The sequence below is a fragment of the Pagrus major genome, chromosome 1, assembly GCF_040436345.1.
Source record: "Pagrus major chromosome 1, Pma_NU_1.0".
NCBI classification, from domain to species: domain Eukaryota; kingdom Metazoa; phylum Chordata; class Actinopteri; order Spariformes; family Sparidae; genus Pagrus; species Pagrus major.
The window spans coordinates 22108782-22126597 of record NC_133215.1 but is presented as its reverse complement, the minus strand read 5'-3'; the positions used below and the strand labels follow the sequence as shown (position 1 = coordinate 22126597).

Sequence of the window (17816 nt, the reverse complement as noted above, 5' to 3'; positions counted from 1 at the left end):
CCTGTGTGTCATCATTGTGCTCAGTGGCCTGCACAGCTTTGCGGATTTGCATGCGGATGATGTCAATTTTGGTCTTACTGTCCTGCAGCATCTGCTGGGCCGTCTGCAGCATCTTCTTGTCCTGATGGGAGCAGAGGCAAGACAAGGAACAAAAACAAAGGAAGCCAAATGGTAAACAATATAATACCAGGAAAACTTTGAGCAACACAGAGGAATCATTAATCCTGTCCCTTTTTCTTTTGATTGATCACTATGGGTGTTAAAATTGTATAAGTAGTGAAACAGGAAGGGAAGAGGAGGTGTGAGAGCAAGGTCAAATGGCAAGGTGAAACACGCTGCAGAAAATAAGGGGGAGGGGATTTTTGAAGTAATCAAGGGATGAGGTGTGTGCATAAAGAAATGTGTGTCTCACATCATACACATTTAGAAATTATCTTGAGTCAGCAGATTGCAAGGTTATGGATCATGAAGGTGCAAAAAGACACACACTGTCAATTACTGTATCAGGCAGCTGGGGGAGGGTATAACGTGTACCATAACCTACAAAATGCTCTTTACATCGCGGTTGTGTTTATTATGTGTATGGTATTTGCCTCATATATTGTTCTTTTGAGCTGTGTTCTGGTATTATTATGGATTACATCAGTGTCCCTGTACCTTGGTGGATCCGTTGGAGTAGACGGGGATCATGTTTTCAACTCCCTGTTTGACTTTGAGCTCGATGTTGAGCTGTCTCTCCAGGGCAGCGATGCGTTCCTTGTGGGCTGATGTACGACTCTCAGCCCCGGGAGACTGAGGACACTCATCTGTGGAGGGAAGGAAAGGGTTGGAGATGATATAAAAAGGAACTAGATGAGGGTTCACATGGTTCACACTGAGGTGAAAGTACCCGCAGGGGAATTTCATGTAAAGCCAAATAATAGTGTTGCTTTCTTGAATTTCTGCAGCAGCATGAACAAGGCTAATATCCTGGATTATGGGAACAGATCCACTGGGAGAGACTGTCCCACCCAGTCGGAGAAGGGAAGTACAAATCGCCAGGAATATTATTTTTCCATGTGGTTCAAAGGATCTAAATTCACTACGAATAGAGTTTACGATGTTTACAATGAAGTTAGCTAAAAAAAACTTTGTTCTTATTATCTGCCATGATTAATTTACAACATTATATGAACTCCATGTTCAAGCAGAGGAAGTATAATTTATTTAAAATCTTTTTCTTTATGAAAATCAGTTTATCAAGTGGAGACCTGTTGCCCTCGGCATATACTGATGACTGGCTTTCAAATAAAAGTGTGTCTTGGTCTTGTTGTTTGTAACAATAAACTCTCACTACTATGGAGACACATGAATCTGGACTCAAACTCCATGTTTTCTCGATGCCAAATATTGATGAATAAAGGTATCCTGTGCATTAATTACCTGACAAATCAAGGTAATTTTCCAACTGATGCTAAACGACACAGATCCACAGAACAGTCCAACTCACTTATCTGACTTTTTTTCTTATATCAGAGACAAAACGAACCAAAAGAAAAGGCAGATTTGACAACGGGGGTGAGAGTTTTTCCACACACATACCTTTATTCTCCTCTCCTCCTTTCACCACAATGTGAGCTTCCAGTTCTTGCAGCTGAGCATGGAGGTTGTCCAGCCGGCGGTTAGACGACCGCAGCTGGCTGTCGACCTGAAGGCAAGAGCAGATACAGGAGAACATTGTCTCTGGTGCGGAGAAGAAATTACAATTCTGCATCTTATTTCTTGTGTGAAAACAACAGTATATCAACCAAGCAGCAAATTATGAAATGTTGGACAACATGCTGACATCATCAACACTCACAAGAATGTCACGAAAAGCAGTTGAAGCAGTGCTACACCACATTTCCCTACAATATTGAACTTTATATACCATTAAATCAGTTTAACTCTTCAGGTGTTGGTATAATGTTTCCTATTTTTATATCGACTTTCTATCAGAATTTTGCAAAAATAAACCAAATCTAAATAATAATAAAAATAGTGAACCCTTGTTGAAAGTTCTCCATTAATAAAATGCCTCGACGTGTCAGTATAAGGACCTAGAAATGCTTCTTGAATGTTCAGTGAGCTGCTTCTTCCATCTGAAAGTTTCAGTTTCAAGTTCCCGGACAGCAGGCAGCGTTCCTGGAATAGCAACATCAATTTGTTTATAAAATTAAGTAATGTTTATAAAATTAAGTAATTTGCATACATTTTAGAGAGGTGTAGGAAACATGTGGATGACTGGAGTTGCATTCATGTTCCTTCTCTCTGCTTTTATCCCATCAAAACTAGAATCAGCATCATTGGACACACGTATTCTCTGAAATTCATAACCGGCTGTAAACCCCTCACACACCACTGTGCTCTGTATTCTTTCATCAGCTGGTCATCATCATCCATGCGCAGACTTTAACACCGATAGAACTTCATTCATAAATCCATGCTTGGACTGCTACCCACTTATTTATCCACTTACATGAAACGCACTACAGCAGGAGCTGAAGCAGTCCAGCCTGATTCCACTCAGGGATTTTTAACTACTTCTTATGAAATATGTTCTTGTATTCAAACTCTGACTACCACTTTGACAGTTTTACACATTTTACTTTGATGATTTGTGTTCTATTTTGTTTCTGTATTGAATGTCTGTCTGTAACTTTGAGTTGTATTACTGCTAAAACCTACTGGTCGTACACATGCCAAACACAAACAAATGCTGAGATAACAAACAAAATAATAAGGGATAATAGATATTTAAATAACATTTTTACTTCACAAAAAACAGCGTAAACAGCGATTTATATTAGAATTTCTCTATATTAATTTGATATGTTTTCATCCAGTTGGCTAAATTAAACCTTATTTTGAGGCAACTTTGGCTTTTAGGTTGAAAATAATGGAAAAAATCTATGAAAGCACACAGAAGAATATGAGGTTTACATTAACCTGTGGTCACGTGATGATCCTTGCTGTTTTTTGTCTTGCATCTGTACCTGACTGGGGTTGGATTTGCACACTGTCGAACTTCTTTACCTCAAGACTAATTCCTCTCTTAATGCTGCTCGAGTATCGCTGCCATCTTCTCACAACTGGTGCCCAGCAGCTGTACTTGGCAGCTACAGGAAGGGAATGTGTGAGGCTGTGTGGCATTCCTGCCCTGCCTCACAACGTGGAAACATGTGCTCAGTGAGCCTACAACTGGGCAAATAAAAGGTCAAAACAGTCTGAAGTTTCTGGCTTTCTTTATTTATTTTTTCATATGACCAAAGTCCCCACAGGCTAAGAATTTAACATACCAGCAAGTCTACCCAGTTCCGGTGAACTGGAATGTGACTGAATCACCAGCCTCTGTTCCAGATAGCAGTCATTAAACTGGTTTCCTGCAGTGGTGCTGATGTGAAATTCAATGACTTTTCAACTGAAAAATCAGAGCGCTTCCACGACCTTATCATTTTATTATTGATGTCTATCACAGGAAGATGCTTTCTCATACACAGTATCCTCGTGAAGTGTCTACCTGACTTTCTCGTTATCATTTCAGATCATTCATTACCAGTTGGAAACCTGTTTAAAAAACAAGAAATTTAACTGGTATAAGATTTTTTTTGGGCTCTAATACTTTTTGGTGGATTTATGTCGGGAGGATGTAATTGTAACATGTGGCTGACCTGCTGAGCATTCCTCTTGTCAGTCGTCGCCCTGCGTAGGTTCTCGGCTCCCTCCTTGATTTTCAGCTCCTTACGAATCTCTCTGCGGATCCTTTCACGCTGTTCGTCCAGAAGCTGCTGCACGCTGGAGTCAGAAAAATCTGAGTTCTGGTCCAGACCGAGCTGCTCCAGAACTGACAGTCCACCTGGGTCACTCTGAATGGGGGTGAACAAAGAGGGAGGAAAAAGGATAAAGAAGTCAGGCAATGTTGCTGTGAACAACATATAAAACTTTTGCCATGACAATACAAGGCTTCATTTACAACACGGTCAGTCTGGCAAGAGTAGGTGTTGAGAGTGAAGAGGAAGAGATGGTGAGCAGGATAAGGCCTTAATGGGAGGAAAGAGATAGAGTGGGATAGTGATGGGGCGGAGGAAAAAGGGCAAAGTTTGGTAAAATACTAGAAAAAACCTTCTAGAAAATGCTAGAGGAGGATGGGAAAAGAGATGAAGGAGCGGCAGAGAGGAATGACAAAAATCTTGCTCAGCCAGTGTTTATAATAATTCAAACAAATCCTTTATGTCCAACCTGCTTACAAGACGCTTCCACTAAAAATACCATTTCCAGGACAGTCTGTCGGCCAAATGGGCTAAAAATCAACACTATACATAAACCTCAAAATGAATTACAAATCTGTCCCATGACCTGTGCTGCCCATCGTCCTCTTCCAGCTCTTTCTCATGAACCCATCTCTCTCCACTGGGTGAGAAATGCCATAAACTTTAATGAAAAACATTAATATACACTTTAGCGCCAGTAAACAACTGGGCCCCACTCCTGCTCAAGTTTCTCCTTACTTCCTGTGGCTTCAAAAATATAATCCCTCAAGCAGAGCTGCAATTTACTACAGGCTGAGATGTGGAGGCTCAACACGCCAGACAAACAATCAGGAAGGCAGCAGGAGAGAGCGCGTCAATTCACTAGAAATCACAGCCACTATTACAGGAACACACAAATCAAACAAACGCTTCACCTCCGAGCTGTCCTCATCCTCCTCGTCACCATGCCAACACATAGTCCTCTCTGATGTGATAAAACTAGAGAGGAGCGGAGATCTCTCGTATGCTCCTGAGCTTGACCGAACAGTTAATGCCACACCAAAAGCAAAAACAGGTTGGGGGGGAGAAAAACGATAAAAAGAGATAAGAGAGGGAGAGGGAGAGTTAAGTGAGGGAGGAGGGGGAACGCCTCCAAGAGAGGATATCCGTCCCGACACCAAACTGCTCAGGCCTTTCCTGTTTCCTCTGTAGTTTTGCTGCTGTCAGTGGAGAGCGAGACACAGAGAAAAGAGGGACAGAGACTCCATACATCAAGAAACACATCCTCAGTCTTTAAGTTTTGGTAGATCACTCCTGGATCTGTGGCAGTAAACCTGTATGATATCAAGTTTCATACGCATCATTGAATCACTTCTGGCTTGAAGTACATAGCGACAGCTTTTTCTTTTGCTCTCACTTTGGTCGGTGATTTAATCTTGAGGGTGGAAAGAGGGAAGGATGCGTTTTCTAAGTACTGGCACAAAGCCAGAGAGTAAGTTTTTCCTTTGGGCTCCACATCTGCAAACCCCCAGTGGTGATTCCCCTTTTCCTATAGAAAGACTGTATGGGATAGAGTCGAAGTTGCAAAGTGAGCAGAACGTTTAAGGCCGCTGCACAATAACAGAGATCTCACATGCGTATCGCTTGTCACACATCAAATATTAGTTGTAATTTTAGTAGTAGTCTTTCCCGAGTCCCGTCCATTTTCGCTCTGTGCACCAATAACAGTTGAGCAAGCTTAGCATCCAAATGAGGTTCGGTCAACTTTCCGGTTTCCTGTTTAACTCATAAGTGCTATGTGCTAGGTTTGTTAGAGGATGGTTAAAAGCTGTTACCGGGGGACCTGTAAAAGCAACACTCGATACCCTGACTGTGTGGAAGGCACTCTGTTTATTCTATTCCCAAAAGCGAAGACAAATTTTGTCCAATGTAATGAGCAGATTAGTGATATGTTAGTGCTGACGAATGTCACATTTTCACATTTGACCAATCAGATGGAGCCGTGGATAAATGAACCATGCATTCACATCATTTGGCTAATCAGATGAGGTCCCAGCTAGCTGTCATTTAGCCTCAGATTAATTGGTGTCAATTTGGTGGCGACTGTGAAGTTAGCTAGCACAATGGCCGAGGAAGGAGAGAAGAGCTGATATGGCTTCTTCAATATTTGTTTATTTATAGCAAGTAATATCGTCATTGCAGTATTGGAGGACATTATCGCACATCGCAGATTTTCCTCATATCATGTAGGCCAAGACACAATCTGTGTTTTGAGGCGTGTCAGATTATGGAATAAATGATTGGTGATTGGTAGAAAACAAAACATGCAAGCAGAGTCACAACATCTGTTTTGATCATCAACCTGTGCCACACGTTTTGAAAGCTGGCTAAACAGCTGGAACTGATGTGTATTTTTTAAACTAAATTAATATCTAAAGATTCTTTATTAGTGGTGGATCACTAGATTATTTTAATGATAAAAAAAATATATAATCAATAAACAGGCAACATTTAAGTTACACTGATATATCATGAAGCTGATTTTGCCTTGCTGATTGTATGATCACAACAACTTTAGGAGCTTAAGCTTTAGGAAAATAGTTTCTTTAGTGAAAATGTTATGTAATGACAAATGTAATGATTTATTATGAAATCTTTTGGTCATTTTTTTGTTTTTTCAGTCTTTCCACATGAGACTGACTCATGTCTCTCCACTTCTCAGCAGATCTGTTAAGCCTAGATAAGAAAAGAAATGCGACACCGACTTAAGACGGAGAGTTCAACTTCCTGTAAACTGAAAAGAGGCTCTGTGAATTTAGGGTGAGCAGACTGATACATTTCCTGGCTATAAACAAACAGACACCAACACTAAGTCCACAGCAGATGTTTTTCTGATGTTTTACAACTAATTATGGATAATCATTCTTCAGTAGCTGTGGTGAAACCTGCAACAATGACTCATGATGCATTTCATTTAGTGTCTGCTGAGGCTGAAACCGTTCACTCATTGGCTCACATTAAGTCTGACAGCCTTTGAAATAATCACCAATTTGTTTTTACAAATAAAGTATTACAAATATTACAAGTGTGTGTGATTTTCTTTATTTTCTAGAAAGTATGGCTGGCAACATGGGAGGAAGTGCTTAGGATGCATGTTGGCAAAAGTCACTTCGGACAAAAAAAAACTCTGCAAAACTATTTTAGTGACATCTGTCTACATGCCACCATATCTGTTTGTCCATTTCATTAATAAAATCAGGTGATCTGTGATACAAAAAAGAAATAAGAAAAACCTAATCTCTTAAGGTTCTATGATTAAGGATTAACTTTATAAATCAAAATGAATTCAAATTAATCAGAAACTGTATGAACTGTAACAGACATCCATGTTGACAAATTCTAAGGATGACACTAAAATTGTAAAATAACAATAATAATCGACAAATGTCTGAAGTTTATAACTTTATCCATAAATGCGACATAACGATCAATATCTGAGAATCTTTGAAGGAAAGCTTCAATAGATCTCAGCAGAGTCTGTTGTCTGTATGAGATGCTTTGGATCAAACATCTCCAACTCCCTGGGTAAAGTGTGCATGTGATCCACAGCCTTACTGCCAAATGATTGTGTCAGATGGTGAACTGATTGTGTAACTGAACTGAAGAGGGGTTGCTGAGTTCTTCTTTGCATCATCATCATTCTGACTTTCAGCAGAGATCCAAAGTTAGCTCCTCACCAGATAAGAACTACTACTGATATGATACTTACTTTACTATTCTTAAATGTGCATGACAAGTATACAGATCGGGTGTTTTTCTGCACAACTTGGCTACTTTTTAATTGATTGGGCAGGTAAAACTTAAACTTCTGATCATTTGGGCTACTTTTCAGCCATGTTAGTGGCATGGTTTTAGGGATGGCAATATCAGTCCGTCACTTTGGTCCAGACTGAAATATCTCAAAAATTATTGAATAGATTTTCAGGAAAAATCTGCAAAGAGATTTAAATTTTATCAGATGATAAATCTTACCAACTTCGTCCAAAATTTAAATTCATTTTTGCTTGAATACTTTATGATTTGTGGTTTTTGACTAAATACCTGTAGAACTAATGGCATTACTATCAGCCTCAGCTATTTATTGCTAATTAGCATGCTAAAACTTTAAGTTAACACAATGAACATGGCAAACATTACACCGGTTTAGCAACAGCATTTTAACACAGTCACTGTGAGCGTGTTGGCATGGTGACATCAGAATTTAGTTCAAAGCATCGCTGAGCTATAATATAGCCTCGCAGAGCTGCTAGCATGACTCATGCAGTAATATTTAGGTGATTTCTTCATTGAAAATCTATATGCTAATGTTACATTCCCATGAATTGGCACTTCCTCCCATCTTCTCTATTCATAGAGTGGCGTGCAATATTAAAAAGAAGAACAGGTGGATAGGGCAGAGTTTTTTTATATAGTTACATCTAGTCTCTTAAGTCATAACCATGACATAAGAGCTGTATAACGCTTTCAAACAAACATTAAATCATATTTAAATATAGTGAACAAGCAAAATAACTCTCTTATGTGGACATCGTTTTTTGGCTGGCTCAAGGCTCTGATCAGACTATCTGGCAAAAGTAATAGTATTCTTATGCAAGAGGAGGAAACTTAATGCATTCTTATCTCTATATGACAAAATTCAACCTCCCTTTTCAGACAAACTGTACTTTTACAGAGAAATCTATCAGTAGTTCTGATCACCCTGACTCAGCCCTTAAGGCCGTGGCTGTAACATGAGGTCTATTGACTTGTTAACTACGCATCTCTCAAGTGATGCATATTTGCACTGTTGAAACCAAAAAAGAACACAGTCTCTGGTCCAAACAAAGCAATTATCCAGTCTCACTCAGATCGGTCCTCCACCCTTGAGGATGTGTCATTTGTCCACTTGGTGGGAACATGTGGGAACTTGTCTCCTGTCACTTCGATCACAGCGAGTGTTAGAGACGTGTTAACAGCAGCAGATGTTGACAGAATGTGTTCCGACACACATGTATGTGGCGGAGAAAAAGCAACACCAGATGATTCGTCACATCATGCAGTGGATATGACGCACTTTTCTTTGATTTACACTTTGCCAGCGAACTGAGCTCAGCAGTTAAAGAGAGGAAGCTGCTAAAACACAACAACACTCTAAATCACCCCTTAGTTGTTGACCCAGTGCAATACTACAAAGATGGCAGCAGCTAACGGGCATGAATGACTCATTGCGTGCAGCTTGTTAGTGAACTAGCCCAGAGGAGGAACCTTCAGCAGCGGTGTCCAGGGAAGTAATGACGAGCTAATTCAATATATAACGGCGCCAAGCGAGGCTAATTCAATCAGACTGTGTGAGCAGTGTGGAGAAGCCTAGGGCTGGACGAGAAGGACAAGACAGAACATGGGTTAAAGTGCGTGTGCGTGTGTGTGTGGAGTGTAAGCATGTCCTACACTGTGAGGACAATGCCTGGAGTTTTCCTACAAAGTGATGATGGCCGCTCCATACAGAGATAGTGTCCAAACAGAGGTCGTGCAAAGGCGTGGTTGTAGAAGCGTACATGACATGGACAAAAATAGGAGGACAGATATTCACTTTAATGAATGCACACACTGATACACACACAAACACTCACTCACACACGCAAACCCCTCTCACTTTCCAGTGAAACATGAGGACATGTCTCTTGGGGAGTGAGGCCACAGAGCTCAGCCCATTTCTGACTGAAGCCTGTGTTATTGTAGAGGGTGTGATCTGTGTACTCTTCGGGCTCCAGTACACTCAGTCCACAGTCGATGTCGGTGTGGGCTGCTGAATATGACACTGGGTGAAAATGCCATTGTGACTGGATGCTTGTTCTACGATGAGAGAGAGCGACAGACGAGCTCCGACTGTGCTCAAAGTCACAGCTAATAATAGAAGACGAAGAGCAACAAACCATGAAAATGACATATTAGTGATTCCCTTGCTAAACTCATAAAGACATAATGGATAGTTGACTCTTTTCCAGCAACAGATGAGCAGTATTGATGAGGAGCAAATGATGTGATATTTTAGTGCACTAGACATTTTATGTTTTAGACCGAAACATGATAACTGGAGTAGGGTTGCTGCGATGATGAGATTTTCCCTCTGCCTAATAAACTCATGACAACATCAGTGTTACCAATTACATTTTACAAGAGAAGATGCTCTCAATGTGTGAAGTTACTGCTAATGCAAGTTGATAATTTTATACTGCTGCAGCTTGACACTGAAACATTAAACTGGCGAAAAACAAGTTGACTTCAACTATGAAGCAGTCACAGGAAATGCCATGTGTTCAGTGAGTTTAACACATACGGCTTACATTCATTAAAAATGCGCAGACAGAGCAAAACAACTGTCATTTTTTAACAGTGGATATATTTTAACTGTCAGCGAGTAGTTTAATACTACCGTCTCTGTGGGAGTAATGTAACAAGAAGGACCTGTCAGATGAAGTGCTGCAGGCAACAGGCTGCACACCTCCAACGTCTCAGTGAGTTAAACTCCTTTTCCCGAATTAACGTTATTAGGTTCTCTATAAGCACTGGGTTTAAAATTTAAAAAACAGATTTCTTGCCAAATACACTTTTGCTTTTCGTTTTGTGAACAAATCCTCTGCTGTTATTTTGATGATCAATTCTCCTTCCTCTCGTCACTTGATACTGTAAGTGAAATGCGATGCCTTCTCCTCTTTGCTGATGCTTCTGTGCAGAGCTGTCACATCCAGTTTATAATTGTAGTGTCATTCATCTGACTAAATATTGATTTTTTTTTTTTTTTTTTTTTTAAATGTGGGGACTGTGTATGCCTGAACAAGGAGACATCCATAACACTGAGTTACTGTACATACTAAACTTACTTAAGATACCCTGCACCTTCTCCCATATTTAGCAAATTTCATTCAGAGAATTGGGTGTGTCATGCTAGTATTGGTTAATGTAGTGAGCTGCTAGCCTCCAGCAGAGATGAGGAGCATGCTACAGAGGTCTGGTAAACTCTCTTCTTTCTAACCTCACAATCCCAGATATTTTTTATTTAACCTCAACCAATACCAACTCAAGCGAGATCCCTTGATGTCATTTATCAGGACTTCACTCAGCTCCCTCTGGAGGCTTTACAAAACTTTCTTTTGTTCCACATACGCAGTATGTGTACTCCCCAAGTCCTGTATTCAGACTTGCATAAAATTGGTGGAATTCCCCTTTAGCTTCAACCTATCATTAAGACATGCAAGTTTGGCTTACTGACTAAATATATGCTGTGAAAATTTGGACATGTTCTTGACTTCTTGGCTGCACATGCTGTGGCTATAAAGGCAATACTGACACACAGGAAAACACGAGCACATACTCGTGTCACGTAATAAAACTGCATGTACTGTATTGTGGAATGCTGAAGCTATCAGGCCCCTCATACAAGCATACACATACAACCACATACATTATGACAGAAGCATGAGTCTGCATGGTTTTCTCTGATGGATTAAAGTAACTTGCATGTCATTTCATGTAGTCCTCTTACTTTGCCACATGGGCCACTTTGTAAATATTCTGCTGAAAGGATGAAGCTGCAGAGAAATAACACTTCCTATTCTTGTCAATCTGACAAGTTTGCATGGCAGAGAGGCAGGGAAAGGCAATGAGGCGAAATAAGACAGCGTGTAATGTCCAGGAAAAGAGTGAACAAGTTGGAAGAGAGAAATAAAAACCAAACATTTATACTCTTTCCTTCAGGGAAAGTATAATAAAACACTTAGAGCTTGAATTAAAGGAATCAGAAAACATTATTTTTGAGGGTACAGTACAAGACTGTTGCTGGCAGTGAAGTAATTCTCAAATACAAATGGACAATCGTCAGCCAGTGCAACCATCTGCAACAGAGACAGAAAAAAAATACACTCTGGCAAGAGCAAAAGCCAGTTTGTCCAGTCACGGCCATGAAAAAGACACAGACACACAGAGAAAGAAGTGGTTAGCGAGGGGCTGAAAGAGAGGGAAAGACACACGAGGCAAACAAAGAGAGAGCAGCATGGGGACAGGAAGAGAGGGAGGAGAGAGACGGATGAGGCACAGCCGAGAGGGTCACAGGGTTGAGGCAGACAGAACAGACAAATAAGCAGAGTAAGAAGGAAGGAGCTAGAAATGAGGCCGAGAATCAGCAATGAATCAGCAACCACACTGCAACTACAATGTGCAACAACTGCTCCTGCCAAGTGTCCAGCAGAATAACTCGAAACATAAGTGGTTACTGACTGAATCCTTTATGTATTTACAGTAATCATTTTTCAGTCTTTCTCCAGTCATTCTTCAGTTGTTGCTTTTCACATAAACACCAGAAACAAGAGGCTAACAGGAGACCTACAGGAATGTCATTTTAATGGAAATCACCTTATCACCCTATTATGTTGAGTGACAGTTGGTGGTGGTGAAGCGCATAGAAACAATACAATGGACCTAAAAAGGCAACGAAGAGGAACATGTATTACAGTAGCTGGATATTGATACATAAACTTGGCTCAACCTCACAGCCATTGTTTCCCACCTATTGGCCACTTTGCTTCTTCAATTCAGGCACAACAGCTTGGCGGCTGTGGAGGAAACTGTACTCTCTGAGCTGCATCCAACTTTTTAGTGACACTACAAACGTGATTGCCAAACCTATCCATCTTATAAATGACTGACAGAAGAAGTAGTCAGGAATATACAGAGTAGTAGACCAAGGCCCAATCCCTACCCCTCATTTTCAAGTGCCTCCTTGCCCTTGTAACTCTGTTGCAAGGTGTAGTGGTTGAAATCTTCCCCTATGAAATGGGACAACCCCTCAAGACCCTCATACATCAATGGCGTTAATGTAAACAGATGGAACATTTCCAATATGCTGTCTTCAGCTGTGGTGATTTCTTTTGCATTACCATGGCAATCCTGGTATTATGCGGGGCTGTGATGTAGAAATCAGCAATAACAATGTTAGCTTGCTGGCTATTGAGACATCAGCAAACTAGTTACGTTGTAAAGACCATAATACAGGACCGTAATACATTTAAATGACAGAGAGTTCTTATAACCCTCGGTCTGAAGTTTACCTCTGAAAAATCTCAGTTTGGAGGGCCATGAAGCACCAGCACCGCCCTACCCCTCTAGCCCAATGGGTGTATTGGAATTGGGCCCAAGTCTGCCTCAGATATAGCTTTCAACAGTACAAGTGAGATGGCCGGTCAGGGTGAAGAGTGAGTGGAGCGAGACAAAAATCAACTCGTGGAAATGATGGATGGAAAATCTTTTTTTATCTCCCTGCCATGTACTAAAGCTGATGTTTTCTTATGCAAACCTCGGGCGGAGTTCCTGATTCTCACCTGGATTATTGCTCTCACGCTGCAACACACAAAAACAAAGCCACTACAGAAATCCATTACATGGAGCGTTCAACATCAGGCATAAAACATCCCAAAGAAAATATTTATCTGATTCTGCCAACGTCAGTACAAATGATCTGTCAAAAATATGTGAAGTTTGGAATCTGCTGCTTGTGTGTGTGAGAGAATGCAATCAATCATTTCTACCTGGGTAACAGCACAATACTGTTTTTTCTACACCATCCTAGGTTATAGATCATCTTCAGCCAGGACACACTAGAAGACAAGATAAGTTAATACCATCCGTTTATCTCCCCAACCTCATCTGGGCCATTAGAGGGAAGTACTAATCGTCAAACATACAAAATTTCTACAATAATCTACAGCGATCAAAGTGTTATCCCAAGTTGCTGATTCCTCTCCAAGTGTGCACATTGACTAGACATCGTCATGGAAATTATGGTCTGGAAACATGGGATGGCTTCCATTAAAAACATTGTCTACTGGGCCCTCTGTCTTTTCTGGTGGATCAAAGCCAACCTCTTCAATTTCCCTAAAACTAGAAGTAGAGTAGAAGCTGGTGGATTGTTGTTAACTTAATCTCTAATGCAAAGTTTAACAATCAGTTTTATAGTAGTTTAAAGGTCAGCAGGCCTGAACAGTACAGTCTGACTGCTTCTGTAAGAATAAATCTTAATTAGTGAAAAATAACATGAGTACAAACTTTCATTCTCTACCTCAAATACACTTATGACTTCATTTGAGACATACCTCAAACACCTGTGTTCATATTATGTGCTCAGTTTAGTTTTTTGTAGTCTGGCTGTCAGTATTTCACTTTTTAAACATGATGAGGGAGGAAATATTTTTGATTGAGAAGAAACTGAGAATGTTTTCTACAAGGTTTTGTGAACAGGTTAGATTTAAGATCTATAAAGACTGGATATTGCAGGTAAAACTGAAGTTTCTTGGATGGGGAAAAAGTGACTTGACGTAGGACTTGAACTGCCTTAAGTAAGGACTTAACCTGACACAACCTGTGACTTGACTTCCCCAAGATAAAAAGGACTTTGAGAGTTGGAATAATTGACTTGAGTCACTGTCTGTTATTTTCTAAGGATTTGTCACTCGTATTTGGTACTGTTCAGACTGCCATCCCGAATTTGTTTCTTGCTTACTGAAAAGTCTTTGTGGCGTCTGATAGTGAACTTAATATTTATAGCTTCGGTCGTCTGGTCAGCCAAAACAAATCACCACCATGGCCTCCGGGACACCGTCATGGGTTTTTAATCATCATTTCATCATTTATAGACAAAACAATGAATTAGTAATGAAAATAATCAGCTACAGCCGCACAACACCACAAACTTAATAGTACGAGAAGCAACAGGTAAGAACTTGTCTTGAAGTAAAATGTCTGAAACCCAGGGAGCCTGACAATGTTTAGAGAAGAGTAGCAAAGGACAAATCAATCATAGAGACCTCAGTGGACAGAAGGAGATGTTTAAATGACAAACATTCCCAGCTGGAAATGTAAACACAGTCTGTCCAGGGTGAAGTGGCTCCATAATCCATAACCACTGAACCTTTCCTGGAACAGACATAAAGGGAAGCAAAGGAAAGAAACAAAAGGCTTCTCTCTTGCTCTATTCACTGGAGAATAAACACACAGAGACGTTCACACCAGCAGGGGGAGGACCCTCAGCTCGGCAGGCCATCTGTCAGTCACTTTCTGCTCCAGACAATCTTAGTGAGAGGGCCAGACACCTATCAATCGTTGTACAATCCCTGCTCTGCTGAGTCAGTGAGGAAGCCCAACAGCTGTCAGTCATCCAATCAACAAGCTGCAGGAGGAGGTTAAAAAAAATGTTTCAATTCTGCTGAGTGGAGAAAACACAGATGAAACCTTTTCAGTAATAGTTCGAAATTAATCCAGGTGGGGATATAAACACATACCGGCCCCAAGAGGAATATTTAGCTTTAAGATCTATTTATTCAGGGAGGATTGAGTGAGCAGCATGCGGGCTCTTTCAACATACACCTCTGTGAACACCAGACAAACACCAGACAAACACCAGAATAGCGCAGAGACAAGAATAGCAGTCACTAGTTTCAGTCAGGCATCGATATGTATGTTGTTTAAACAGACAGAGAAGCATGAAGAAAGGCTGAAAACTCACGCCTACAACTCTGAAAGATGCTCCAAACTTACACAGACTTGAGAGGAGGCCTAACTAAAGTCACTTAAATTACCTGTGTGGGTTAACATGGGTGTGCAACACCCTTAAATTACAACTACAGCCCGGTATTATCAGCCAATATTGGTCTATCGCAGATTATCTGTGTGTATTTTGTCCAATATGTGTTACAGAACAGACATCTTTTTTGGGCTTATTAACTTTTTTTTTTTTTTTTTTTTAACATATTAAAGACAAAAAAAAAAAAAACTTCAAAAAAAAAACGAAATAATCTGCAGTTTAATTGATAATGAAATGTATTGTTAGTTGCAGGCCCTGTCCAAAGTTAGATTAAGTCTCAAAAATACTTTGTCCCATCACAGTGTAGCTGCAGGCTACCCTTAACTGCAGCTAATGATGATGATAATCCTCATTATGTGGTCCGGTGCGTGTATGTGTGCACAGAGCTGTGCGTGTGTGTTATCTAACCAAATGATATCAAGTTTTTAAACCATGTACTTCACTTAAAAAGGAAGCAGCAAAGAGGACAACAAACTAATTTACACCTTCACATATGAAGGAACACATTACATGACACGTTTTCCTCAAAGTGATTTAAGTGCGCTCAATCTTTACATGAACAAAATTAAAGATTTTTAAATGCTTTTATACTGCAGAGTAACAACACAGATTGACAGAAAAGCCTGGAAATCCACAGTGATTCACTTCGCCTGTGCATGACTCGAGTCTCCTTTATGACTCGAGTCTCCTTTAGGTCATCAGGTTAATTCTTTCTGTTATGTCTGCTTCAGAGTAACATTTCTGAGAATTAAATGATCCAAAATGATTACAAATGTTTCTGGTATATGACAGGAACAAAGATGTCACAAAATGTGAAAACAGAAGTGTATTTATATATATAGATCAGGAACCGAAACTCCCCAAGTCTTTCCAGCACCACATCAGCCCCTTTGAATGCACTCTTTTAGACCAACATCAGATCGGGTGAGACTGTGATAACCAGTAATCATGTAGCGTTTATGGTTTAGTGGCTGAATAACAGCGGGTAGTCAATGACAAAATGTCAAGCAGATGTTGATGTCAATGATAACGATAAATGTTTGTCAAGATGAAAAAGTGCTGCACTTACTTCTGTGAGAAGTTTGCATGTGTGTTATTTCACTGTGTGTGTGTGTGTGTGTGTGTGTGTGTGTGTGTGTGTGAAAGCTGCCTGAGTATAGATGTCTGGGTAATTGCTCCGACAGGTCTGGGGTATCTGCCTAGATGAGCTTCATGGAAAGACAGTCATGCAGAGCTGCATGAACAACACTGATAGCACTGTCTTTAACTCTGTGTGTGTGTGTGTGTGTGTGTGTGTGAGTGTGAGTGTGAGAGAGAGAGAAAGAGAGAGAGAGAGAGAGAGAGAGAGAAATGGGTCTGCATGGCTGATTTGCTGCGTAGTGCAGATCTGATGTCAGTTTAGGTTTGTCGCTCCTTATGAAGAAGCATGAAAATAGAAGAAGACATGAGCTGTTCCTGGATCTGTTCACTGGGAGGGGATTTGAGTGCAAAGGTTCGATACAGACTTCCACCTGAAGTCAAAACACTGTCTGCTCCGCTCCGTTTATGTGCACAAGAAAGGAAATGTGTACAGGAGACTCTGTGTGTGTGTGTGTGTGTGTGTGTGTGTGTGTGTGTGTGTGTGTGTGTGTGTGTGGGGCTGAGTTTGGCTGAGTCACATGAAGAAAACATCTGGAGGCATTCCTGAAACGCCTGAGTGGTGACAACATCCAACCTGGCAGGAAAGACGTCGTGGAGGGGAGAGGGAGGGATGAAGGGAAAGGTAAACCAAGAGCAGGGAGAGACGTAGAGAGGAACTAAAACTGCAAACTCACTGAGCGATAACTTCTTTCACTGTGCTCCTTACAGCACGTCTCCACCTAATCAATCTCCACTGACTTATGCTTAATACCACATGGATGAGACTGAACCTATTTAAAGCAGCAGTGACATCGAGAAAAAACCTCACATCTTTCGGGATCTATGTGTTTTAGTAAAAAGACCAAGAGTCATGTTGAGGCTTTTTGAGGCTTTGAGTTAAATGCCAACACCAACAGTCTAGGATGTGCCTGGTGACGCTAACACAATGATGTTTAGCTTGTGTAATGTTTAGTGTGTTAGCATGCCAACAGTTGTTAATAAACACCAAACACAGCTGAGGCTGTTGGGAATCTCATTAGGTTTGCAAATATGTGATCATAATCTTAAGTGTCTTACTAGTGAAATTCTAATCTGATGGTGAAAAGTTAAGACACGCAGTCACCTGGGAAAACAAGGTTAGCTGGCGATCTGTTTCTTTTATAGACTAAATGATTGAAGAAAATCACGTTTTGTCCTGTGTTGTTTTCATTTGTGACTCTGAGGAACACAGAAAACGATCCAGTTGTCTTTGCAACAGC

At 40.6% G+C, this 17816-nt stretch overlaps 1 protein-coding gene across 1 annotated transcript in view; it reads right to left on the bottom strand.

The window, feature by feature from the left end:
* pkn1a (protein kinase N1a) overlaps window positions 1–17816 on the bottom strand; it is a 53070-nt gene that overhangs the window by 16362 nt on the left and 18892 nt on the right. Inside the window, exons 2-5 of the mRNA XM_073469407.1 lie at window positions 3690–3884; window positions 1582–1687; window positions 658–806; window positions 1–121 (exon numbers count right to left, since the gene is read on the bottom strand). Coding sequence (XP_073325508.1) covers window positions 1–121; window positions 658–806; window positions 1582–1687; window positions 3690–3884 — 571 coding nt within the window. The remainder of the gene's footprint in view (window positions 122–657; window positions 807–1581; window positions 1688–3689; window positions 3885–17816) is intronic.